This window comes from Branchiostoma floridae, chromosome 4 (genome assembly GCF_000003815.2).
Source record: "Branchiostoma floridae strain S238N-H82 chromosome 4, Bfl_VNyyK, whole genome shotgun sequence".
Classification (NCBI taxonomy): Eukaryota; Metazoa; Chordata; class Leptocardii; order Amphioxiformes; family Branchiostomatidae; genus Branchiostoma; species Branchiostoma floridae.
The window spans coordinates 33,092,787-33,119,415 of record NC_049982.1 but is presented as its reverse complement, the minus strand read 5'-3'; the positions used below and the strand labels follow the sequence as shown (position 1 = coordinate 33,119,415).

Genomic DNA, 26,629 nt, shown 5'->3' with positions numbered 1-26,629 from the left:
TTCTCAGACGATTTGGTGAATTCGGACAGAATAGGCAGCTTTCCCAGGTCCAGACTCTTCAGAATCTTGGCCTGTGTGACGGAGCTTGTTGCGGAGGTCAGGCTGCCGGTGGTCAGGGGGAAGTCGTGGAACTGGAGCTTCTGAATCACCTCGATTTTGGTGGGGTCGCTGACGTCCACATCCATGCCTGCTCGCTGCTGCATGGCCACAAAGGCTGATTTGGGGCTCTGGCGTAGGGTGCCGGCAGCCTGGGGGGTGCTCTGTTGACTCAGGGCGGCTACAGTGCCTTTCGGAGCAGTCAGCAGACTGGCTATGGAAGATGAAGTTGTAGAAGTGGAGGAGAGTGCTAGGGTGAGGGCACCTGCCTTCTGTGGGGCTTTCTGCATGCCAGACAGCAGCTGCTGGATCTGTGACATGCTGGCTATGGTTGCAGACGAGGTTGCGACGGGGTGATTGTCCACTGCTGTGCTAACGACTGGTGGCATTGTACCAGAGACAGTGGACACTGAAAATGAGCAGGTGGAAGTGGAAACGGTGGGTTGTGATCCTTCCTGGGATACATCTCCCTTTGACAGTGACAGCTGGTTTGTGGTGAGCAGCATCCCTTGTGCTGTTGGACTGTGCTCACTGTGGCTGAGAGGGGAGGTCAGCCCACTGAGGGACAGTGCTGATGCTGCAGCAGCCCCAGCCCCACCCATGTGCTGCTGGGCCTGTAAACTAAGTCCCTGTAAGATGCTGCTGTGAGAGGCATTTTTGGGAAGACCCATTTGTGACAGAGACTGCTGCTGTAGTTGAGACAGAGACTTGGTAGCGGAGGGTGCGGAGACCAGACCTGGCCCCGCAGGTGCTGTGACACCTGCAGCAGCTGACACCGTTGGGCTGGTTGGAGGGGACTGCAGCAGACTAGTCAGTGTACTGTGAGTGGATGGGGTGGGGAAGGGAGCAGAGGGGGAGGGGGGCACATTTCGAGACTCATCTGGAACTCTGGCTTTGGATGAAATCTTCTCCGATGCAGAGGATTGCCGGGCACGTTTCTTGTTTGCACTGGAGCCATCTTCGATGGTGGCTGAACTGGCTGCCCGCTTGCGCTTTGGTGCCTGGGCTCGTCCCTTTCCTGTACACACAACAAAATACAGATATCAGTGGATAATCCTTTGTATGCATGAAAAGAAATGTTTTATATGTTCCTGCACTTTTAAAGGCAATCACAACATACCGTAGTTTTTCTTTCCAAACCTTGACATCATGACTCTCCTAATCACTTTTCATGCTAACGGGTGGAGGGCCTGGAATCATCACCAGCAAAGGAAGTGGATTACTGTAAATGCAGAAACTGTCACGGTGGTTAAATGTTAGCGGTTTCCGCCGCTTCACAGCAAACTTAAAACCACCGCGAACATTTTTCCAAGGCAGTAAGAGACTACAGTGCATGGTGCTACAGCGAACTTGAAAACACAGCGAAAAGTTCTTTTTCCTGCCACCGCAAAATCCAATTCCCGCAAACGTAAATTCCCGCAAACTTAAATGCAATTAGAGTATCAGACATAAGTAGCAAAGTATTGTTGACAAAATTTTCAGAATGTGGAGCGCGGAAGGTGCAACAATCATAGGGGGTCTGCCAGTAAATTTTGCTTAAGTACTACACTTTTCCATTGAAATTATACATGGTTTAATTAAAAGCTAAAAAGTCCAAAGAAATTTTGAAAGCTGGACCCTCTGAAATGTCATTTATGCACTTTGAGGAAAAAATGCTGCTTGCAGACTAAGCTATATCAAAATGATATTCTATTAGAGAAAAAAGTTTTGTAAGGGCGACCCGTGGCACCAACATATTTTTGTCATGTAGTAGGGAGTGCCAAAGACGTAAGCCGTTGCAAGGTAGGTCCGAGGAAGTCTTGACCATCTGAAACATCATTTACTACATTCAAGAAGCACATTTTGCCTGAAACTAAGACACTGAAATGTGAAAAGGTTTTTGAGGGTGACGTTTCCGTAACATATGCCGGGAGGTTTTGAGAAATTTGAAATCTGGACCCCCATTTCCTGCAATTTCAGGGGCTCTATCTGGCATTTGACTTTGTGAGTGTGACAGGTTATGAAGAATTTCTTGTTAACACTTAAGGGTGACATCGGACCAGCAAATAACGCTTAACATAGAATTAAAACGGCAAATAACACTTCACGAATAACATCCCGATAATACTTAATGTTGAAGGACAGGCAATGATTAACAAGGAATTAAAATGGATCATAACACTTAATGGAAAATGGCGTGCAGACCCTGCTACGTGGCCAAAACCATCTATGGTACAAACAGACTGTATTTCTTCATATTGCTAATATACAGTATTTCTACATTATAATTCACAACAAGAAAGAGTACACCCCATGAAACATTAGCATGTAACTAAGTTGTATTTCCTACAGTCATCTTTGTGAGCGTTCTGAATGCCCTGTCACTGTCCTGCAATAAAACATAACAAATGGCTATGGAGGCTGCACATGTGGACACACACAGGGAGAGGTATGCTTTGAACAGCAGGAGAATGTGGGCTGGACATGGTTCAGACCCAGGGCAGCATGGATTTCCTTGTCATTTAACTCCAGCTAAATGAACATCCCAGCCAGAGATCGGGACTCATGCCACTATATAAAGTAATATTCCAAGACAGAAGATGGGGACAGGGTCTCAGCTATGTATTTTGTCTTTTTCACACTCAGCCGCCCCTGTACATGCAGTCTGGACATGTCTCTCCCATCAACTCGGTGGATGGGTTGGCAGTAACAGTTTAAAACACTCAAAATCCTGGCATTTTCTGTTTTGAGCGCTATTGGCACATACTTGGTACAACCAACCTGGGAGTACTGGTACACAGCCTGCCAAGCTGTCCTTGTGCAAAATACTGTCTTTCTTCCTTTCTTTTCTTTCTTTCTTGACAATGAAACAACTCATTGTACACGGGTATAAAGACGGTTACAACCTGCATTGGTTATATTACCTACCACGTATATGACTAGAAATTGCCGTTTTTGTGATGCTTTTGAGTTTTTCTGGCTTTCTCAAGAGACAAGAAAGGATTGTTGACTGCTACTTGTAGCCCACATTGCTTGACAAAAAAACGTACAAAAATTACTATAACAAACGTTGCTATGTTGGACGCTTGATTCATCATCTATTTAACCCTTGTGCCAAAAAAGCTGTCCATCTTTTAAATGTTCCTGGGTACAACCTTTTATACCTAAATGATGGAGACAACACTGTAACCCATTTTGAAGAAAAAAGAGTAAAGTGTCCTGTTTAGTTGTGAGAAATATTATTGGTAATAGCTAAAAGTGGATCTGAATAAAGTCACTTGAAGTCAAAGGTAACATAATTGTTACCTGTCTGCAATACAAAGCCAATCATTTTTGGCTTTCTAAAGCAATTAGAGCTGTATTATTTTTCAACTGAAAATCCCTATTTTGCACATTTCAGTGAAGCCTGGATACCATACCCCAACCTCAAATATCTTTCGCGTGGCACGATAGATACTTGAGATCGGGCTGGGGTTTGGATACCAGGCTTCACTGAAATGTGCAAAATAGGGATTTTCAGTTTTTCAGTGAGAATAGCCACAGATTACAGCAATTATAAAGACAGATGCTGATCTACAAAATTGCCTTGCTGTTTTGGTGGCTGCTCCAAAATCTATAAAACTCGGCACAGTAAAAAAGAATTCTGGCCTTGTTCAAGTTGTTGGGTCCTTGGATCAAGTCAGACCACATTGCTGATAACTATTTCATGCCTGGACCCTAATCTACTCCTCACTGAGCAAGATATGTGAGCCAAGGGGTAAACTGTCAGGTCTGGGTCAATCTAATACCAACATGTCAAACTGGGACTGGGTGCATGCATGGTATCACTGTTGATAACCCTTCACTTGATTGCCAGCTTCCTCTAAATAGTAACCTAAAACCAGTGGTAGTGTGAAGGCATGGCATCCCAGCCCTGATTAATGTGGTACATGACATGCTGTAATGTTCCATGTTGGCACAACATCAATTTCCTGGGGTGGTAGCCAGGGCATCCTGGCCCAGCCAGCACAGACCATGGGATGTAAACACACTGGGAAAGACGAATGTGTACCTCACAGCCAGCAAATCTGGCCACTTAATCAAGTCAGCATGGTGTTCTTTGGACCCATTTCACTCACTCACACAGCCAGGCAGACATTCTCCCAATGTCATTACCTTAATCAGCTGACTTGTTTTGAAGAGCTTACGCTTGTTGTCAGTTGTATACCAGGAAAAGGTACAGATTATAGAAAGTGGCTATGAACTACCCTGCCACCCGTGACCTCTGTATGAACTGCTGGAGTAGGCCTCCCCAGATGGCCCATAAAACGGTGTGGTCCTCCCTAGCCCTGCCCTTAGGGACTGGTCGATATTTAGCGGGGGGGGAGGGCCGGTCGTCAGAGGGGGGAGGGCCTAGGAAAAAATATTTGAGCCGGGGGGAGGGCCTAGGAAAAAAATTTTGAGCTGGGGGGAGGGCCTAGGAAAAATTTTTGATCGGACTACCAGCATAATTTGTCCCTCAAAATGCCGGAAATTGGCGTTTCAGAGGGTCAAGATTTCAAAATTTCCCCGGGTCTCCACAAGCTTGAGACGCCTCGCGCCCGAGTTCGGCGCTCGGCATGGTAAAAAAAAAGGCCGGTGGCTCCCCGCTCCACATGCTGAAAATTCGCTCAGTAATATTTCACTGCCGCGCCTTTGACTCTATCTCTGTTTAACACCGCTACAACGTTGTGAAAATATTGATGTTACAGTGTTCATTTTCCGTTTTAACGCTTGTATTAATAGAGGTGGGCGGAGAAAATATCAGTCAAATTTGTTTTCCTTTCTTATGAAGCTGGCGCGGCAAAGGCATGAAGCCGATAAAGTTATCAAAATGCGACGTAAAATGTAACGTTGCTTCCGGTTTGCAATGCTACCATTCAGTCACGGTGACAAAATTTAGCGTACTTGCATGTCTAGTCAACATCTGCGCACCAACACGTGTCGGTATTTTTCCTCATATTTTACCGCAAAAAAATTACGTGAAAATGCGTATTTTCTATTTTCTTTCATAATTTGGAACGCTCCGCTCTGGAAGATGACCTGTGACAAAGTGCCGTCTGTGAAACGGCCGGTGAGACTTGTGAATTCGGCTTTCCTCGTTTCATGTTCGCTTTCTCTCGCTGTACATCGTCAGCAAATAGGTGTGTTTGGAGATCAAAATCTTTGTCGACAATGTTCAATTTGCTTAGAAGGAAAAAAAGACGACTGTCACAGGGCTTGGCACATCGTGAGGGCTTGGAATATTTTGCTTGGCGCAACGTGATTTTAAACCCACTGCGCAACCTGAAATTTTGCAGACAGGACATCTCTTTCCCCACTACTATATTATAAAATCTTACACAACGTCCTTGTTATAACCTGTACAGCTAGCAGCGAGTGCTCGGCTTGGGAACTATCATAATTATCAACCGCACGCAGTACAAGACGTGTGCAAGCCGATTCCCATGTTGTACGTGTCGTTACCATGGCAACAGCCTTGGCTGCAGTCTTCAGATGTACCGATTGGACAGGGCGTACCACTTTATGCGTAAATCGAATTAACTTGCGACCAATCACAGCCCACAGCGGCGCCAAAAAGGCGCGAAACTATGGGAATAACCCGGGAAACTGCAATGTTTGGCACTGGACAACATACACAAGTATCTCGCCAAGGCGTCGACTTGTCAAGAAGAAGTGGACGACGCGGAAACTATTGCTTCTACTACAAGTGTTGAGGAACAGGGAGAAGGGGCAGCGGTGGAGTCAGGGCTGGCAAAGATCGCGAGGAAATGATGTCGGAGCCGCGGAGGACGGCTCGAGCCTCTCAAATCCAAGAAAAATGGCGCAAGAGGCGGCAGTGCATTTGTCACACCGGAGACGAGTGGTGTGTGACGTGTGTTTACAGTTTGCACCAGGAGGAAAACATCCTTAAACGATTCCTTTGTCGATAGTTTTAAAACTATGAAAATCGGAAGCTTGACAGTTCACGAGGCCTGTGATACAGACACAGCTACTGAGAAAAGAATCTGAACTAACGTGTCAAAAAATACATAAATTCCAGTCAAAATGCTTTTTAAATCGTACAGGATCCGGGTGATTCCGATCGGAGTTTGCAGGCATTGCAAATTAGAATCGTGAATAAAAGTGAATGTTACCGAATAAATAGTATCATAATCCTTTGTCATGCTTGTTCATGTGCCAGTACACCTAGAACACCAGTACAAATGGCCTTTTGATTTAGAACTTTTCTTACGCGCCTTCATCAATAATAGTGACACAATACAGACATAAAGATAACATGTTGCTGCAACATCGTGCGGGCAAAACGTAAATATTTTTTTTCAAATCATCGCAATATTCCTTCTATGTGCAGGCCCATTCCGTCATTTTTGACCGACAAAATGGATATACAAAAAGCGTGGCATTTTTAAAAGATCTCCCGAGTAGAAGTCTGCGTTCTAACGCCCGCCGGGAGAGGTAGAGACTGAAGGCGACCGGTCGACCCCGGCTCGCCGTGGGAAAATCGTCCTCAGTACGCTTCGGCGCCCCCCTCCCCACTACAGTTTTGGTTAGTCGCATCGTTCTGACGTTTTTGTTGGCATTTCCCCCCGAGTCACAGTCAGTTATTACCACCACAGAACCATCAAGTCCCAAAGGTATGTACATTGAAAATAGTCTCCGACAAGCTGCTCCAGACCCCACGAGCTTGCAATGCGTTTTAGTAAAGGGGCGGGGCGCGCGCCGCGAAGCGGCGCAAATCTACTAGAAATCCAGGTACAAAATACTTTTGCGGTGTTGTTCAGTGGGTACGTAGAGTCAGTGGCATCATTTATGAATATCAAAAGAATAAAGTAACCTCCATAAAGAATATATTTATGGGCTCCGAGCCATTCAATTTCCCTTTTTTGCTAGGGGTAAGAGATCTGCTTCGCCTAAAAACGGAAAACCAGTATCATCAGTATGGCGTAAAGGATATTTCCAAGCGGGAGCGCGGTGATTTAATTGCGTCTTGAATATTTTTCAAATTTGATAGGAGGGGGGAGGGCCTAGGAAAAATATTTTGACTTGGGGGGAGGGCCTAGGAAAAAAAATTTGACCGGGGGGGAGGGCCTAGGAAAAAAATTTTGACCCGACCCTCTGACGACCGGCCCTCCCCCCCCGCTAAATATCGACCAGTCCCTTATCAGTTCCAACAGTACATCTAGACAGGAGGGGAAAACACCACCCCAAGGATGACCTGCTCCATGGGGTTCTTCCATGGTCCCAGACATCTGCAGTACTGTAAATGCATTTAATTTCGTGGGGATTTAATTTTTCGGTTCCGGAAAAAGGACTTTTTGCGGTGGTTGCATGTTCGAGGTAGCAGCATGCACTGTACTGTAGTCTCTTACTGCCATGGAGAAGTGTTCGCGGTGGTTTTAAGTTCATGGTGAAGTGGTCACTGCAAAAACTGCAAACATTAAACCATCGCAAAGCTTTCTGCATTTACAGTATCTGGACCTTTTACTTCAAGCTTTTCACACTGGCCTGAGTGGTGCTACAGATTACAGGGCTGGGGTGAGGTCATACCAGAGGTGACCAAGGCTGGAAGACTTGGTCCTCAAACGATAAATAATATATGGCCTCCTTCCAGAAATATTGATCATGGTAAAATATCTATGAGAATCTCTGCTACGTACTAACATAGGGCACATTTGTAAGCTGACTCAGGTCTGATACAAACTTCTTTTCTTTGAACTCACTTTTCTTCTGCACTACACTTCTCAAAATGAAGTTCTCATGATCTTAGCTGCCTGGACATCCATGTTCATCCTTGCTCCCACATCTTATTGTGTTACTTCAAACTAACTGCAAGACTTGTATCCATACAGTAAACAGTCTTAGAAGTGGGGTTTCCAGGGGTCAACTCAGGATTGGATTGGTCTGAATTTAGCAGCAGTTGTGGATTCAGATGTTGTCAATAAAACCTGATACCAAAGATACAATCTGGGAAGCTGGTAGGATATATAGCCTGGAATGCCCATAAAGAAGATTGTTTACAGAACATGTTTGTATCAGGAAGGGTGGGGGCAATTGTCTGGTCATGAACTCTCTGTGACCTTTGGCACTCCAGAGACCTGTCCAGAGGACCAATCAGCAAGCAGTAGGACCGACTGCCAAGAACAACATACTTTTTAAGAGACCAATCCTTTCAAGTTTCTGACTTATAAGGAAACAGATTGGCACCAAAACTTCATAAACTGATAGAGCTGACATACATAACTCTTCTACAGATATGTCTGCCAACAATCATGTTATAGAATGGATCAGTACCCTTTTTACCACTTACTAGTTATCCTTAGCCTTGGAAATTGGTAAGGAAGTAAGGAAAAGGCACAATTCAATTCAATTGGAATTTTAAAGCCTGTGTTATTATCGTTGCTGTTAAATCCCTCATTTTGATATTATAAAAGCCTTTTCATGCCCTAATAAACAGATGGGGAGAAATATCCAAAAGTTCATTTCCATCCCAGGACAGAGGTGCCACTCCGCCACGAATGCATGACACTGCAAATATTGTACACTTTCCAAAGTAATTGCTACTGTACTACATACTGTAATTCCTGTTTTTCAATGTACTGTTATGTTCACGGTTTTCACGGTGATGACTGTAACGTGAATTTATCATTACTGATAAGAAATAATTCACAGACTTTTTTTATGTGCACTTGCCGCAACAGTGAACATTTAGTTCCGAGAACAAGTTAAATTTTCTCAGATCGTGAAAGTTTGGTACCGAGAAGACAAAGTGAATTACAGTAAATGTTTCAACCATGTCCATAGGACACCACTGGTCCTCTTTTACCATGTAAATTTACAGTGGACATTCAAACTTGACAAGACAGAAATCAGGGTAAATTTGGCATTTAGCATTGTTTAAAATCGGATTTTACCGTGCCAGTACTGTATTGGACCAGATCGACCAAATACAGTGTTCCCTTGTAGCAAAGTGGACCACTGTCTTGCAGAGTAAGACAGTAAGACATTAATTCAAGAATTTTCACACAGACAATGCTGACTGGAAGAGTGATGCTGCTAAGCCTTAAAAGCTACGAGTACGAAATTTTCCTGACTCTTCCTAAACAATGTAGAAAAATACACAATCCTAGAGGTGAGCACAATGTAATACCATTTCTACAGCTCTGTTTGAACAAGGTACAAGGCAGGACCAACCTGGTGCCTTCTGCGTGGTGAGTGATGCTTTGTTGGCCTGTTGTTTAAGGAAAGCTGCATACTGTGCTGCATACAGGGAGCCACTGATGGTAGTGGATGTTCCCGTCGACACTTTCTGTGGGGAGGGCTTCTCACCCTTGGACCCGGGGGTGCCAGGGGTGCTGGGAAGGGATGCCACGCCCTGGAAAAGGACAATGTACAAAAGTACATGGTAAAGCAGTCATCCTCACTTCAAGTGTGGTTGGCATTGGTGTCTGAGGTCTCTGCTTGGCTACAGGGGAGGATGTGGTGCCCAGCTCTGTACTCACCTCACTACTGTTACTAGGTGTCTGAGGTCTCTGCTTGGCTACAGGGGAGGATGTGGTGCCCAGCTCTGTACTCACCTCACTACTGTTACTAGGTGTCTGAGGTCTCTGCTTGGCTACAGGGGAGGATGTGGTGCCCAGCTCTGTACTCACCTCACTACTGTTACTAGGTGTCTGAGGTCTCTGCTTGGCTACAGGGGAGGATGTGGTGCCCAGCTCTGTACTCACCTCACTACTGTTACTAGGTGTCTGAGGTCTCTGCTTGGCTACAGGGGAGGATGTGGTGCCCAGCTCTGTACTCAGGTCGCGCTGGACCTTGCGCCGCCTCTGTTTCTTCTGCACTTCCCCCTCCGTGTCGGCAGGGGGGTCCGAGTGTGGGGTGAGGGTGCCGGAGCTGACCTGGGCAGACAGGATACCCCCCAGGTACTCACTGATCTCATCCTGGGGCAGAGATGGAACAACTCACTCATTGTGGTTACAGAAGGAGTCACACATAATAAGCAATGTGTTACGATGGACACTCTATCTTGCACATATACTAGAAAACAAAAACATTCTCAACTGGATAAATTCTAACTATTTGGCTGACGTTTATGGAGATTGCTATTCACATTCAGGACTCGAAATACTTTTTTCTGCATACCTGCACTGGTGCCGGTAACATTGAAAATAACCTGCACCAGACAAATTTTACATGCACCACTCTGACTTCAGAAAGTATGGATCATACTAAATTGTTGAGGAACTATTGCTATTTTTTTTTTATACCTATTAGGTGGTAACAGTCAATGCAGCTAATAACAATCCACATACACCTACATCATAGGACATTAATGTATATAACCCAGTACATGGCCCAGTGCAGGTTAGGTGCAGGTAGATATCAGAAATACCTGCACAGCTCCAATTTTACCTGCACTAACCTGCATATGCAGGTGGTATTTCGAGCCCTGACATTGATAATGGGGATAGCACGTTGTTTGTTTAAGTATAGACCCCAAAAATCTGCATTCCATCAGAAAGCTGTCAATCATTGTCACCTGTATACACCTGTCCACCATAGTCTGGGTCACACCCTCTTGTTTCTTCTTCCCGCGGGTAAGGCGTAACATCTCGTCGGCCCCGCCCACCACCACCAGCTGATTATCCGCCTTGATCTTCTCCCGGAAATCCTCCATGTCGTCCACCGAACAGATGGGCGAGTCCTGACCAACCACAAACAGGGCTGGTGTCTTCAGCTCCAGGAGAGGGTCGTCTATGTCCTGAACACAACCTTTCAATCAATCTTTAATCACTACATCAACATTGCAGAGTTACCCCTTAGCAGTAGTACCTCTGAATACTGTTGATCTTATACGATAACTAGACATAGACAAAAGTACATAGTAGACATAGACAAAAGTACATAGTACATAGACAAAAAAACACTTGAGCATCAGTCAATGATTTGTTATATAGTGTAGGAAGGAGTTGTGAACAGAGATGCTACCTGAACTGCAGTGACCTCCCAGTGACCCCTGCCCTGACCGGAGAGACTATATCATGTAGGGGGTGATCATGTAGGGGGTGATCCGGATTCATCATTCGCTTGAGTAATTTAATGGCAGTTTGCTCCAGACCCTTGCGATTCAGCCCTGCCTATTGTAAGCTCCTTTTAATTCAGCCCCTGGCTGCCAAGAGAGAGTAGTCAGCCCACCCAATAACCGAGGAAATGAGACACTCACCCCACGCCCTCCTTCCATTCCAACAAAGGGAAACCCCAGACACACGACTGCATTTACGGACTCGGACACAGCAGCCTGCAGGTACAAATAGTGAACAACAACACAGAGGTAAGACAAACCAACAACACAGCTTGTGCTACTTGGTTCAGATGGTAAATAGCATACTGGTAAATAGTGAGGTAGAGAAGGAATCAAGTAGGGGGATGGGGTAGAATGGAAGTCTTGGCCCTTTCACAGTGAGGAGACTGTGAAAATGCAAGGTAAAATTTTGCATTCTGAGAGTATCCATGGGGGAGTTATTTCGTACTTATCCACAAGTAATAAGAAGAATATTTTGTCAAGTTGGAGGGTCATATCAACATTTTTCACATTTGACTTGACAGTATTACACAAGTAAACACTAGCAAACATGATCCTCAAATAAGCTTGGTAGTCACAAATACAAATACATAAGCTAACTAGAACCCTGCAAAATATGGTTTTTGTACTTACATGAAGAGCGATGAGACCGCCCACTGACCATCCAATCAGCACAATGGGTCTGTTTGGGAAATGGCCTCGGAGCTGAGGGAAAACAATTATTGATCCATGACTGTCACACCAATCAAATTTCTTGGCTCACAGAACATAGCACACTAAATAAAGATTTTCAGTCATTGATTAAAATTTCTATACATGTAGACCAATACATTTATACCTCCATGCAAAATACATTAATACCTCATTGCAAAACATATCTATCCCTCCATACAAAAAAGGGACAGTAAAATAGCAACTTAGAGTATTGACATACAAATGTATGTGCCCGTTTAGCAGACACACAACACTTAACTGTGTCCATATAGCTAAGAACCTAAGTATAGATTGTAGTTGTAACTACAGGCACAGTCTTTGGTAACAGGTAAATTGTACCTGTTACCTAGACTTGAACTTATGTGCCCTTGACAGGGCAGCTAGAACAACATGACAAAGCGAGTCAAACTTGTTGTATGTACCAATGGTTCGTAGGGAAGTGTTTACAAGATCAATACCCTACTCAGGTGCAGTGCGATGGAACAGTTTAAGACCAAAGGTACGAGAGGCAAACTCAGGAGTAACTTTGAAGAACATGTTACGAAACACAAACGAGTAACTATGGACTGACTAAGGGAATACGATTATGGAATAGCAAATGTTTGTAATATTGTAAATAACGTAATGGTAGACGTCTTAGCCTGCTCCAAACCTTGAACCCTTGAAAACCGGCTCAGGTCAAAGGTTGAAAAAAAATGTGTAGAGTTGACCGCTCACCTCTCCCACTTTGTTCTTGACAGCACTGACCATGTGTTCCAGCAGCTGGGACACGGTGACCCCTGACCCCCCGTTGACCGTGTGCATGGTTACGGGGATGACCTTGCCCAGGTTGGACAGGTGGTTGTTCCACAGGCGCATGCGGCGGGAGTGGTGCACCGACGGGTGGGTGGGGCCGCAGGGCGCGATCAGCAAGATGGGCGACCCCGGCAACTTCCGCTGTGAGAGTTTCAACATGACAAGATTTCACTCTTGGGACATTTATGTAGGATTACACATTTCTTCTCATTTTCCACAAGAAAGGCCACATTAATGACATCCACGCCTGCATCAATTTTTGGTCATTTCCAAAAAAAGTTTTCAACCATATAGTAAATTGCAAAAAGGAGCTGCAAAATGAGCAGATACATGCATTGCTAGAATAATGTATACTGATGTCATACCCATGTCAATTCCATGGTCAAGATAGGAAATGTGAAAGAACAAAAATGAAGGACCTATTGTTTGGTATAATATAAAACACTGTGTGCTCAGACATTTGTTCAACCTTTCTGACCAATTAGATTTCATAACATAAGGAATGCAACGTTTTTTTATTAGCATGCTCACATCAGTTTTGGGGTTCCCAGAGGATGTTACCATATAATCAAATCAACATAGCCTAACTGTAGAACAACTGAAGTATGCTCGCAACCACCTGGTAGAATTCAAACATTCCTTATACTAGTATATAGTTTACATTCATGATTTACTACATCAAAAGTTTTCAGTCCATACAGTACAGGTAACAAAATTTCAAAGACATCTTTCTCTGATTTCTACACCTTCACCATACAGCCCAACCTTGCTTATCTGAAAACTACGGCCCTCCATCACATGAAAATTGTACTAAGGTCACAATTCATTTCATTCAACAATTTGCATGTAGAGCCACTTTCAGATAAGCAAGGTCGGCCATGTTCACCTCCTTACATGGGCGGAGCTTGTGGTTGTCTCGCCATACAAGCTGCATACCGGTTTGTGGGTGGTAAAGACGCTGACGGCAGGGTCCCAGGGACGCTTCAGTAGGAGGCTCAGAGCCTCGGCGCTTGTCGCTCCTTGTGAGGTAGACAAACTGATCATCTTGTCTACCAAGCCTGGAACCTACAGGAGCAAACAGCAGGGTGAGACACTGGACATCTTATCTACCAAGCCTGGAACCTACAGGAGCAAACAGCAGGGTGAGACACTGGACATCTTATCACCCAAGCCTGGAACCTACAGGAGCAAACAGCAGGGTGAGACACTGGACATCTTATCTACCAAGCCTGGAACCTACAGCAGCAAACAGCAGGGTGAGACACTGGACATCTTATCACCCAAGCCTGGAACCTACAGGAGCAAACAGCAGGGTGAGACACTGGACATCTTATCTACCAAGCCTGGAACCTACAGGAGCAAACAGCAGGGTGAGACACTGGACATCTTATCTACCAAGCCTGGAACCTACAGCAGCAAACAGCAGGGTGAGACACTGGACATCTTATCACCCAAGCCTGGAACCTACAGGAGCAAACAGCAGGGTGAGACACTGGACATCTTATCTACCAAGCCTGGAACCTACAGGGGCAAACAGCAGGGTGAGACACTGGACATCTTATCTACCAAGCCTGGAACCTACAGGGGCAAACAGCAGGGTGAGACACTGGACATGTCTTATACAGACTTATGTTTCTTGAAATTATTCATCATACAGACATCTAAGTTAACTGAAAGGATTTATATGATTCCACTTATTTTACACATGTGAGCACATGGAACATGATAAGGCCTACGGAAAAAAATTTCGTGTTTCCTGAAAATATAATAGGGTCAGAAGGTAGAGATTATTTTTTTCTTATAGATTTTTTTCAATGTCAAATTTTAATTTTGTACATAATGGCTGCAAACCCGTGGACATGTTTATCCTTCATTAGATAGGACAAGCGGTTTTTACTTCAATAGGAAACAGGCTGAATAAAAATTCTAATTAGAAATTGTACGACTCTACTGCCCACCCAAAAAAGGCTAGGGTTGGGAGATTTTTCTACGGTAAACGGGAAACACTTATTCCAAAGGGGTATGATGATGATGAAAGGGGTAACCACAAAATTATCTTGACTACACAACTGTCCACAACAATGTAATGTTGTTATCATGAGTATTCACACACATGAAACAGGCACGTTTCACCAACCTTCGACTTGAGGGTTTGCAGGACGTCCAGGTATGCTGCTAGTAACGGCCTGCTCAGACTGTCCACCAGGGTCTGGTGCAGCCACTGGGTCAACTTGGGGTCCTGCAGGGGAAAGGGACTCAGCCTTATACTTCTAACTGTACAAATAACAAAAATACTGGACTGAACGCAAGAATTGGACGTTAAGCCGTGGTCCACCGATTGTGCTTGTTCAGAAGAGCTAGAGAAATTTCCCAGGTACATGTATTTACTTTCACTTCACACTTTACATTCATAACGCATGAAAACGGCAGTTTACTGAACTGTCAGTGGTACCTCTTCAGTTTGGATGCAAAAATATTTTTGTGTGCGTTGGATGGAAAAGTTTATTACTAGTTGTAGGAGTATGAGGATTGGTGGACTGACCCATGACACACTGCCCAGTGCCTGCCGCACCCTTCTGGCACACTTGTCCACATGGATCCTCCTCATCACAGGCTCGTTAACAGCCTACACACATTACAATGGAAAACAATGGCAGACATTGGTTACAATATCACATGGACTACTTTTATGCTTTGAATGAATGACATTCATTCTAAAATGTGGCCTGAGATTCATTATTGAGAATAGGTTCACTACTACACCTCACCTAAGCATTCATATGCACAGAAAACATGTCACAACATACATTAATGTCAGCAAAGCCTTATTATAAATCTTACTGCCTCTGTAGAGTTGAAACAAATAATGCATCAAAGATTCTATGAACTTTTCTGACACTTAAATGTCAAGAGTATTCTGTATTCTAGTGCAAGTAAGAAAACACAACATTTTTTCCTACGCCTATTCCCACACAAATATGTAAGATTAAAGCGCACAGCTCCAATTTTGGGTGTACAATGTTTTGAGCCTTCTGTAAGATGTAGGTGTGATTCCAGTACTACTGCCAGTGTCTTACCCCTTCATATGTGAGCCTGGCCAGTCTGTCTGCCTGTAGAGCCTTCAGCACTTTGTTGAACAGTTTGTTCTGGGCTGGAGTCCAGCCAGTTCTAAAAACAAAACAACAAAAACAAGATGTTCGTAAAAACTTAATTTTCAATTTCTCAAGCATTTGGAAAGCTTTCCTCCTACTACCCAGACGCTTTTTTTTTGCAGCTCAAACACCGAGACCAACCATAGCTTCTATAATTTTATCTCTGTTCTTTCTGCATTTTTCTGATACAGACACTACTTTTATTGTGTAGTTTGATGCAGTCAATTGTTGTTTTTTCCCCTTTTACTATATAGGTTTAATAATTCAAGTCATTTGGTTACTTCAATTCAACAAGGGAAACATCACAGAGAGAACATTACGTAGTTAGGGCTGGACATAGGAAAGCATGTCAAAATACACTGAAACCATGTTTTATGAAAGTAATAACCCTGTATTTCAATCTTAATAATCCTGTATTTCAATCTTAAAAACTTCTTTTCAACCAAAATGTCAGGATGGTAACAACAACCTGGGTACAGTCCCAAGTAGGGGTCACCATGGGGTTACTTAGGTTATTATTTACTGTAATTAATGTTTAATCTGATCATGCCCAGCTCATCACATTCTTCCTTCTGCTGAAGTCTCATCAATTTCCTCCACAAAATCACAAAGATGGTCCTTGCTATTCATACGACATGTAAATAAAAGGATGTACAACTACTACAAGTCCTGTCAAGGCTAGGACACATGCCTGGCTTTTTCTGGTGATGGAAAATTTCATGAAATGATCCCAGTTTTTATGGAACTTATCATTGGAAGGCCTGGCATGTGGCTTGGGAACTCAGTCGACTGGCAAATTGTAATAACCTTTCAACGAGCTCATTATCCTTATAGGGTGTGGAATGCAGCTTACCATTTTTGGCTCCTGCTAATTAACAAGGCTTGCCATTAATACCACTAAATTACACTGGGTCGTAAATACCCCATTTGGGTCATCAGGAGGACAAAAAGTCACAAGGTCAGCCTGGGGTCAGATGATTGCCGAGCTGGAAGCAATTTTTTTTTTTCTCATTAATCCCAAACTGGAAGTTTGATTCTGGACAGTGAGATGTTTCAATTTTGGGGCTCAGAGAACTCAAGAGGAAAAGTGGTGCAAATTCGGCCATCTTTAGTGCAAATAGGTATGTTGATCAATACAATAAGAATAGTTATCACAAAACTTAACTTAACTACTGTAAATGTATTTAAGTTCGCGGGGATTTAATTTCGCGGTAGCAGGAAAAGGGACTTTTCGCGTTGGTTTTAATTTCTCTTACTGTCATGGAAAAATTTTCGCGATGGTTTTAAGTTTGCGGTGAAGCGGCCACCACGAAAACCGCGAACATTAATCCACCGCGAAAGTTTCTGCATTTACAGTATAAGGAAGTACAGACAAGGGACACATTTGTACCTGGTCAGTCTCTCCTCCCAGTCGTCATCATTTGGTGGTTCCACCGAGTCTGTTCTCGCAAAGTTCACGTGACGCTCGCACTCATTCATCACAGACCGTGCCTTCACGCCGTCGTACGGGACAGCCACGGGCTTGGGCGCTCCCACCACATCTACAGGAATCTCTGCTTTTCTGTGGGGAAAAATAAGAGGAAAAGAGGGTCAACTTAACATGGTAGACAATCTGACACTCAGTAGATACTAGTTGAAAACTTATATAACGCATTCTTTTGAAATCACATAAAATTGTTTCCTTTTTTTTTTACTTCATGACACTGTATTCATATATGACATATATGAATTTACAAAGATTAATAATAAAAGGAAAAAAAATTTATGCATATTTTCCTAATTCTCTAAAATTCTTGTAGCTTGCAACATTCCCATATTGTTAATTGTAAACGCATGTTCCTGTTAGCTTTCCTGTAAGTCTATAGCAGCTATTTCAGGATATACAGTAGAAGCCGCTTATTGCACAGCCTATTTGCCAGTGAATTTGGTGCAATTATCCGGCTTGTGCAATTATGCGAAGTTATCCAGCTGGACCGCACCGGTTTGGAATTTGGGGATTGTGTGCAGTTAACAGAAGTGTGCATTAATCTATTGTGCAATTAACTGGCTTCTACTATAATGTGTAAAAATAAGAACATGGAAAAATGATTGATTTACGTATTGATTGGGTCGTTCTGCTGGTGTCGGATATTCTTTGGCACAAACAGGGTTCGGGCGGGGCGTGCATGGCTGGCATCGGGATGCTGACTCCACGGTTTGGCATAACAGTGGTCCAACAGCACCAGATCCAGCTCTCTCTCCCGAGCTGACAGCTGGTACAGCAGGGAGCTGCCCAGCCGGCTGTGGTACAGGAAGGTCCCCTCCTTGGTACTAGGTGATGTCATCAGACTGGCCATACTGTACAGATGTAGAAACTATGGTCTCTGTCTACTCAACAAAGCTTAGGTCACACACCTTGCATTCACGTCATTTGGTCTTTCCACACTAGGTCAAGCACGTCACCTTGCGACTAACTTTGTAACTGCATTGTTGCATTAATGAGGGACAGAATATGTATGGTGATCGTTAGCAAGTAAGTACCTTACAAGCTAAAAAGATGATGAAATAAAACATGATGCGAATACCATGAACCGAAAATCACATTTGGAGACTGTTGTTGCTGTTAGAACGAATATCGCCAGAAACGCGTGGTGATGTCTTTTTTTCGTTCCAAACCAAAAACATTTGGTGATATTCAGTGGCCAAAGCCAACAGATATTAAAGAAACAGACGTACGGTGTACTTATATGTCACTGCAATCTACCATTGTAAGCCTACCTCTGTGAACGGTCGAAAATGTCTTCAAAATGTTAAATATTTTCCATTTTCGCTACATTAGTCTTCCCGCGTCCGCCATCTTGGTAGCTTAACGCCAGGCAGAAAATTTGTGCCTCCGTCGGAACTATTTTCTTCATTTGGCTATATTGACTTGGCCTTAGTAATTTGCGATAAATGATTTGCACTACCTTTAGTCACTTCAAGTTATCGGAAAGTCATAAGATGCATGGATTTGACTGAAAATTTGTTTATTTCATAATACTCCGATGATTGGTTTCAGAAAGCGTGTAGTAATACTACACGTGTTTGGGTGAATTGTTTACCACAAAATAATATTGACTAAATTTAAAGCTCCCGGCGTGCACTGCGGCATTATCTGTACACGCGTGCGGTAGAATTGGATGATGGGTAGAGTGCTCCATTGGGTACCGGGGTAAAAAAGTTCTCAGCGCGGCCTGTCTGAACTCTGAAGTGAAGGTTTGTCTAGTAGGTTTGTTTATAATTTTCTCAAATTGTAGGAAAAGTGCGACTTTCCTCTGCTTCCAAAAAGGAAGTTTAACCCATCCTGTCTAGATATAGCCAACTATAAGTGTCTTGTTGTTGTTTCTTTTACAATTTTTATCGCTGTCCATTGTCACATGTTATCACTCAACATGAATTTCTATAAACTTTCATGGTCTTTAAAAAGTTTACTGTTGTTCAGTATCATGAGACATCAACAACAACAACAACGAATTTTGAAGGAATTGCATAGATATGCTGCCTGTTACCAAAGTTAATTGGTTTATTTTTTGTTGGAACAGAACATTATTCAATTATCAATAGAACTGTTTGCTGGCTACGAAAGACAAGATAACTCTTACTTACTATATTTAACCAAGGGGCTTTTATCTTGTCAAGTGAGATGCTTCACAGCAAGAATACATGTACCAACTTCATAACCTATGTTTACGTAGTTTCCTGTTAATAGATAAGAAGAAGACTGCGAAGGGCTTGAAATTGTTTCAGGTGACAGATCATTCATTGTCCAAATCAATGGCATCACATTATTTGAGATTAATAATACCTAGGACTAGGAGGCCATGGAAATTTTTTTTTCGCTGTGGCTATTGACACACTCAGTGTGCCAATAGCCAAACAGGCTATTGACACACCGAGATGCCAGTCAGCCAATCAGAGCTTGTAACATGCCTTTCCGGCAATATTTTACACAAGCAATAATTAATTAGACATTGTTTGGAAGATTAGACATTGGAATCTTTGAATCTTGGAATGAACGGACGTATTCAAGTTATGCCCTACATTTGGATACCTAATAATACAGCCTTCATCGTGTATGTTTGACGTAGGGTAGTGGATAGAGCGTTGACCCGGGAATTCATGATACCAGCTCCGACCCGGTTCGAGTCTGCGCCGGAGTTTTTTAAATTTTTTTTTTTTTTCAATTTTTCTTGTCCCTTTTTAAACATCCATTTGATATAAGAATATTTTATATATAAACAACTTTTAAAGTTTCTGTTAACAATATAAACCAAAAATAACACTGACCACAAAACATGTCATAATTTTCGGCCGTGTGGTTCCGGCGCTATCGGCAGCGACTCGGAAGAATATTTCTTTCACATTAAAAATAATGGAGGTAAAACAACAACTATAACTTCGCTTCCTTAGTGATATAAGTTTTGAGGCCGAAAATTCTCCAATATGGCAGGAATTCGTCGGTAAACACAGCTGAAAACGTGTTCCTAACCGACCCAACATGGCTGCCATGATCACATGCGGTGACAGTAAAACTAGCACCCTATATGATATAGCAGATTCCGATGTTTAAAATTGTGCCGTAAACACGTGAAAAAGATCGTATTTTGGGTTGATAATGGACACAGGATGCCATTTGTATTTTTCAGAGTGTTGATTGTCAAATATAGTCGTAAGATTTCCTCATTTTAGTGGTTTCTATCACTGGGTGTGTCAATAGCCTAAACAGGCTATCGACACACTCAGTGTGTCGATAGCCTGTTAGGCTATTGACACACTGGGTGTGTCAATAGCCTCGCTCTTTTTTTTTTACCAGACCCACTTTGCACCAGCCCTCCCCCCACCCCCCTCCAGCCCAGTAAATAACGTCAGGTCCCTAACGGGGAGGGAGAACGGGAGGGGAGGGAGCTATATTTGTAATTTGAAACTGTCTAGAGTGGCGCTGAGGGCTACCTGTGCTGGGAGACCGTTCCAGTCCTTCACAGTTCTGGGGAAGAAGGCTACTACCTGTAGTTGGTTCGGCATGGGGGCATCTGGTAGTAGGCTGAGTGAGTGCTCCGAGTACTCCTGGGCGGCTCACTAGGAGTGGGCTTGCTCCTTGAGTTGATGATGAGTGAGCTGTTGTGGTACTTGTAGAATGTAATCAGTCTTCGCTTCTTCGCCTCTACTGGAGAGGGGGCCACTGGAGCTCCTTGTTGACAAACAATCACTCATCTATCATCTATCGTCTTCATGCTAGCGTGAACGTAGTGCACTCAAGTTCAGCTGCAACAGAATATGGTACATTTTCACCGCATACCAGGGTCCAGATCCCAGAATGCTCACATACAGAAATTTGGAACCCCTTCCTTTTGCACACACCCACGGCACTGCTCTTTCTTGCCGATCTTGCACTTCTTTCTCTTGGGGACCCTCAGATATATATCAGTTTCTTCAACTTAAAGTTGTACCTCAATACTCTCTGCCATACTGTGGTAAAAAAACTCTAATGTTGTCTCTGGTGTGATCCTTACGTAGAAATGAGAAAGACACAGTACTGATAGCAGTATCCCTTGTTTGGAGCAAGTGATGAATTGAATCAAGCGAGCAGTTACTCAGTGGTTGAGCAGAGCTCTTCATTGCAAAACATGCCAATGCAGGCAAAATGGCACTCAGCTGAAGACCTGGAGTCATGGTCATTTGTTTGCCAGTTGATTCCCCATCTACAACAGCCTGTCTGCATCCCTGGTCAGAGCTCCGCCATGTGCAGTCTTCCTGATCCAGTGTCCCAGCTCATCTATCTCAGTCCTTGGTGTGACATGTACAATATTGACGATGATAATCCACTTTATTCTGCAGATCAGTACGTATACGGTAGTTACAACATCTTCTGGCTGTAATCAGTCTTTCTTCCTTTCATTCTACTGTGTCTTCTTCCCTAAAAGCTGCCGTAGCTTACACAATGATATATTCATTCTTAACCTATCAATTCTCTCTAGTTTTCACCAGTGTCAGAAGCAAAGAATGAGATTTCCTTTCTGAATTGATTTTATGATATGTATTTTGCCCTAAATTTGGATGAAGTTGAATGAGGCTGGCCAGATTGTCCGTGTACTTCCTATGAGTACCCTTGCTTACTAGGTGTGAACTGTTAGCTGTTAAATGAGAAACTGCCCAGGGTATCCATGCTTTTGTGATACCAATTACAGAGAAAAACAAGTGTTACTTACATGTGGGAACTGCTGACTTCACCAGGTGTAAGTTGTCTACAAATGGATGGCATTATACAAGAGTCCTATTCACACAAGCTGCCACATTGTATAGTTTGGGGATGAGGAAAGAGGAACCATTCCAAATCATTCCAAGGATACTGACAAATAGTTAGGTTTCAAGGCAAACCGTAATATTAGGAGATTTGTAATGTCGCTACAAGGTATGCCATCTGACAGACTTACACTAGTTAGGGACTGTACGATATTTTTCAGGGGGGGAGGGCTGGTGCGTTAGGGGGGGAGGGCCATGTTAATTTTTTTTGAGCTGGGGGGAGGGCCATGTTAATTTTTTTTGAGATAGGGGGAGGGCCATGTTAATTTTTTTGAAAGAATTGTTTATACTATTTGTTGTTTTAATATCTTGACATGGCCCTAAAACTGATAAAATAAGCCTTCTGAATAGCCTAAAATGCAAGAGCTTCCGGGGGGCTTCGCCCCCCTAGGTCCCCCAAAGTGGCGCTGCCCTGGACCAGCGTTCCCGCCAGGCATACGTCATTCCGTCTCCGGACTTATTTTTTTCTGGAAAGACGCACTCGGCTGAGTTTCCCCAAATATTTAAGTTACAAAAGCGGTGCGCGGTAAATATGTGAAGAATCCAAAACTTTACACTTTATTTTTTATTTACAACATTTCTTTTGTTTCAAAAGGACAAAATTTGCGGCAGAAAAGGGGCCGCAATATTGTTTTTAAGCGTCGATCAAGTCGGCTGTGCACTGGCATTGTCGTCTGTGGCACATGGCGCGGCACGCCCCCCTCCCCAGACGGACTGTCGATCGCAGCGCCCAGCACGTTAGGACGTCTTTTCTGGCTACTCCTTCAAGGCTACACCGGCACTGATCACTGCCAAAGACGCAGCAGATCACCGTCCTTCGTATAATGTTTAACGTTCTTGGTCTCTATGTAAAAAGAAATCCAGCGGTGAGCCAAAGATTTCACGCCGAAAACGGGGTAACCTGAGGTCGCACGAAACAAACGCACGCTCGTGGAAAATGACGGCGCGGCCTTGTAAAACCCGACCGATTCGATAAATGATAAATTCTAGTAAAATCATCGGGCAAAATAGAAAAAAAAACACAAGGTGTGATGGCGCCGTTATTTTATCCTCTGGAAAAACTACTAGCATTTGATGCGGGAGGGCGCAACATCGATCGCACGAGGTAGGCATTCTTTATTCAATGTCGGAAAAAAATTTTTCCATGGGCTGACGAACTCACTGGCTAGATCCCTGTTTGGAAGCATCAAAAACCCAAAATTTTCATATAGACATGACTGGACACATAATACCCGGGCCAGATCACGAACTGTTGATTCCCCGAGCTTATAGTTATAACATATTTTTGGGGGAGGGCGGACGTCGATTACTGAAAAACGGGAGTAAAAAAGGCAACCGGCATCCAATCTCAAGGGCATAATTTTCCTCTCAAATTGGAGGAAATTCTGTTTTAAAGGGTTTGAAAATCCAAATTTTCCCGGGGGAGCATGCCCCCGGACCCCTGCCCCGACGCTGTGAAAAAATCCTGGCGAGAACACTGGCGCCCTTGTGCCCTGACGTCTAACTATATTAAGATTATTTTATCGGTTGTTTTTCTACCCGTTTGATTATGCCTGTCGGGGGGGAGGGCCATGTTGATTTTTTTGAGGTGGAGGGGGAGGGTCACGTTAGATTTTTTTGAGATGGGGGGGAGGGCCATCAAAAAATTTTTTGATCCGACTTCCAATGCACCAGCCCTCCCCCCCCGATAAATATCGTACGGTCCCTTACAGGAAATGGATGTTCCAAGGGCAGTTGTGTAAACTTACAGACATGGAGCTCTTAGTTATGACAGAATGTGCCTATTTCGTCAGAAGCCTTTCCGAGTTCTTTGAATAGGGTGTTCAGGTCAAAAATTATACTTTGTCCTAGGATATTGATTCTTATATCAAATTGTAGTGCAAATTGTGACAATTAAAATGGTTTTTATTTCATCTTTCTATGATGTATGGTTGGGGAGTTACAAAAATTTCATTTCTTGGAAATCAGGGATTTGGGTCACCAAAAACAAAGGCTTTAACCATGGGGTCAATGAGTATGAAGATGGCACCACTGTCCTATTGTTTGCAATGGTAAAAATTACAAGAAATTTAAGACATTACTTGGGCTAACGTATCTTAAGAATGGTAGGGCCTATGATCTTCAAAGTTGGTATACATGTTAACATCAAGCATATCTACATTAATTTGCATAATTAATGTATGGTTTGCATAATTAATTAGGTCATTTGCATAATTTATGCTGGGAACCAGTTTTCCTGTTTCTTGGACAGTTCTGACTAGTTTTGACTCCAGAAAATTGCCTGTACCTTTACTAATACGATATCTTAAGTTAATCAAGTCAATAAATGAGAAAACAGCATACAATTTCCATGTACATAGATATATTACAACATCATCATCATTAGACTAGTCGGCTGCGAAACAGTGTATCACAAGTTTGGTCCACGACAACATATTGATCATACAGAATGATATTTCCTCGTAACAGGTTAACTAATGTACAAACTTACAAATCTATGCACTTGAACTTTTCCTTTTAAAACATACTAATCTTTCTTTTCCTTTCTTTCAGATTTCTCAAGCATGTGACACAGATACTTCTTCGTCCACTAACATACCAGACCAGTTCTATGAAACTACATGAACTTAAACTGTACTCGTAAAAACTTACAGCCATGTCACGAACAGAAAGTCTTTTGAATGCTCAACACACAAGGGAAATTGCACCTATGTCTACTAAGTTGGAAGGCCCAAGGTGCTTCAAGGGAGTACTGTAGTATAGTATAGCCAACAATAAAGAAAAAAGGCGAGACAATAAAGGTCTCAACAGGTCAACCATATCACAAATTGTATCAGTTACTGTACATATATACTAATACATCCTCATTTAGTCACTGTTAAGTACAATAAGCTCTCCCTTTTCTAAGTCAGACAGGAGGTTGTACACCTCATCCTTCTCATTTTCGTCGTCGTATACTATGAGGTACTCAGTGTCCTTTGGGTCTTGTGCCCCGTCCATCATCTCGGTAACTGTCCCTGTGTACCAAGTCTGGACCTTGTTACCGTCTTGATCTTTAGTATTGAACTTCTGCCTGATCTTGCAGCCGACCAGTTTGGACGGGTCTTTGAGGTAGTCCGGTAAAGACAACTTCTGCCTATTCACTTCTCTTTTTTCTGTTTCGGCTTGAAGTTTTTTGTTCTGTGTTTCATGTATGCCCTGTACTGTACGGGCTTCAGGCTCTTTCAGCGTCACGTACTCCCTCTCTTCATCCTCTTCTTCAGACTCGCTGTTGATGTCTGTACTGTGTGTGACGTTTTTAGAGATGACTTCTTTTAGATGGGAGATTTTTTCACTACAGGAGAAGACATGCCTTCCTCTTCCCGGCCTGGTGATTGTCATCTGGAACAGTTCCTTGTTGCCCTCAGAGTTGAGCACTTTTTTGTGGAACTGGAGCTGGTTCTTCACTGCCTCCAGCTTTTCTTGTTCTCTGTTCAGAGAACCCACCCTCTCGTCCACCTCTTCGGCAGTTTTCCACACTCCGCCCATTTTGAGAACCTTCTCTGTCAGTGCCACCTTCCTCTGTCGAGCCTTTTGTTTCTTGTCTTCTTTTTCTTTCTGCTTCTTTAGCAACGCCTCAAGACGTTGCTCCTTGATTTTTTGCTTTTTTTCCAGGAACTTTGCATGAATACTCGCTGCATGCGTTCTGGCGTATGCCATGTGGCGTTCTTTTTCTTCAGCATCCAGGTTGTCGAGCCACATGCTGGTCTGATTGTTCAGCCACATGATGTATGCCTCACACGACAAGGAGCTTGCATTGGGCTTGGATCTTACTAAGTTATTGAGCACAGCAAAGTCCCTTTCAGACACAACATTTGTGGTTGGCACATGCTGCGACTTCTGCTGCTCAGCTTCACTTGGCTGCCAGTATTTGCCACCAGGTAGCTGCTCCTCTGCCTGACGCTCCAGCAATATCAGGATGGCAGCACACACCACTTCCAGTGCTTGCTGGGTCAGCAAATCCAGCTCCTCATCCTCACTCAAAGTTTGAAGAATACATCTTCTTAGTGTTGCCACACTTTCTCACAACTTCTCTCTAGTGAAGTTGGTTGTCTTGTGCATGTTATCTTTTGACAGGTCACCTCTTGTACTCTTGCTTTCTAGTTTTTGAAGATTTCTGGGAGAAGAATTAAACTGCTGATGATACGTGGTAAAGTCCCTGCCCATCCTGTGCCACATCACCAAATTGGTTATCAGGGAGGAGGGCTATGTCAGTGACACTGTGGTCATTCTCATCGATGTACATCTTTTATCAGTCAATCAGCAATCATTCGCAGACATCATAATCTGGAAACACCCAGCTCTTTGAGAGTGTTAAAGATCTGGTCTTCCCATCTCCCCAAGCAGGGTTAGGGTCCGAGGTTGTCAGTTTTATCACGTCCTGAGTGAGAACTGCTCTTGACGCCTGTCCTAGGAAGGTCATCCTTTGCTTGGC

General features: G+C 43.4%; 2 protein-coding genes across 2 annotated transcripts in view; both read right to left on the bottom strand.

Moving 5' to 3' along the window:
- The window catches only part of LOC118415025 (KAT8 regulatory NSL complex subunit 3-like), a gene marked incomplete in the record, with an annotated part of 19,320 nt that extends 530 nt beyond the window's left edge, over positions 1–18,790 (bottom strand). The window contains 14 exon segments of the mRNA XM_035819397.1: positions 1–1,114; positions 9,289–9,469; positions 9,822–10,034; positions 10,634–10,855; positions 11,318–11,392; positions 11,810–11,881; positions 12,608–12,826; positions 13,580–13,750; positions 14,823–14,924; positions 15,228–15,311; positions 15,763–15,853; positions 17,228–17,398; positions 17,935–18,174; positions 18,595–18,790. Of these exon segments, the coding sequence (XP_035675290.1) occupies positions 1–1,114; positions 9,289–9,469; positions 9,822–10,034; positions 10,634–10,855; positions 11,318–11,392; positions 11,810–11,881; positions 12,608–12,826; positions 13,580–13,750; positions 14,823–14,924; positions 15,228–15,311; positions 15,763–15,853; positions 17,228–17,398; positions 17,935–18,173 (2,954 nt within the window).
- Positions 18,791–24,500: 5,710 nt separating this feature from the next.
- Positions 24,501–26,440, bottom strand: LOC118413793. The gene is made up of 2 exons (XM_035817324.1): positions 26,377–26,440; positions 24,501–26,216 (listed from the first exon to the last, which is right to left on the bottom strand). Exons 1-2 carry the CDS (start codon positions 26,438–26,440, stop codon positions 25,024–25,026), a joined length of 1,257 nt encoding a protein of 418 aa, XP_035673217.1. The 3' UTR covers positions 24,501–25,023.
- Positions 26,441–26,629: the final 189 nt, after the last annotated feature.

Excerpts from the sequence above, each read along its gene's own strand:
- LOC118413793 (XM_035817324.1), bottom strand. The coding sequence starts at position 26,440 with ATGTACATCGATGAGAATGACCACAGTGTCACTGACATAGCCCTCCTC. Across the intron at positions 26,217-26,376 it reads CCTCCCTGATAACCAATTTG|AAAGTGTGGCAACACTAAGA; the intron begins GTGATGTGGCAC and ends AGAAGTTGTGAG.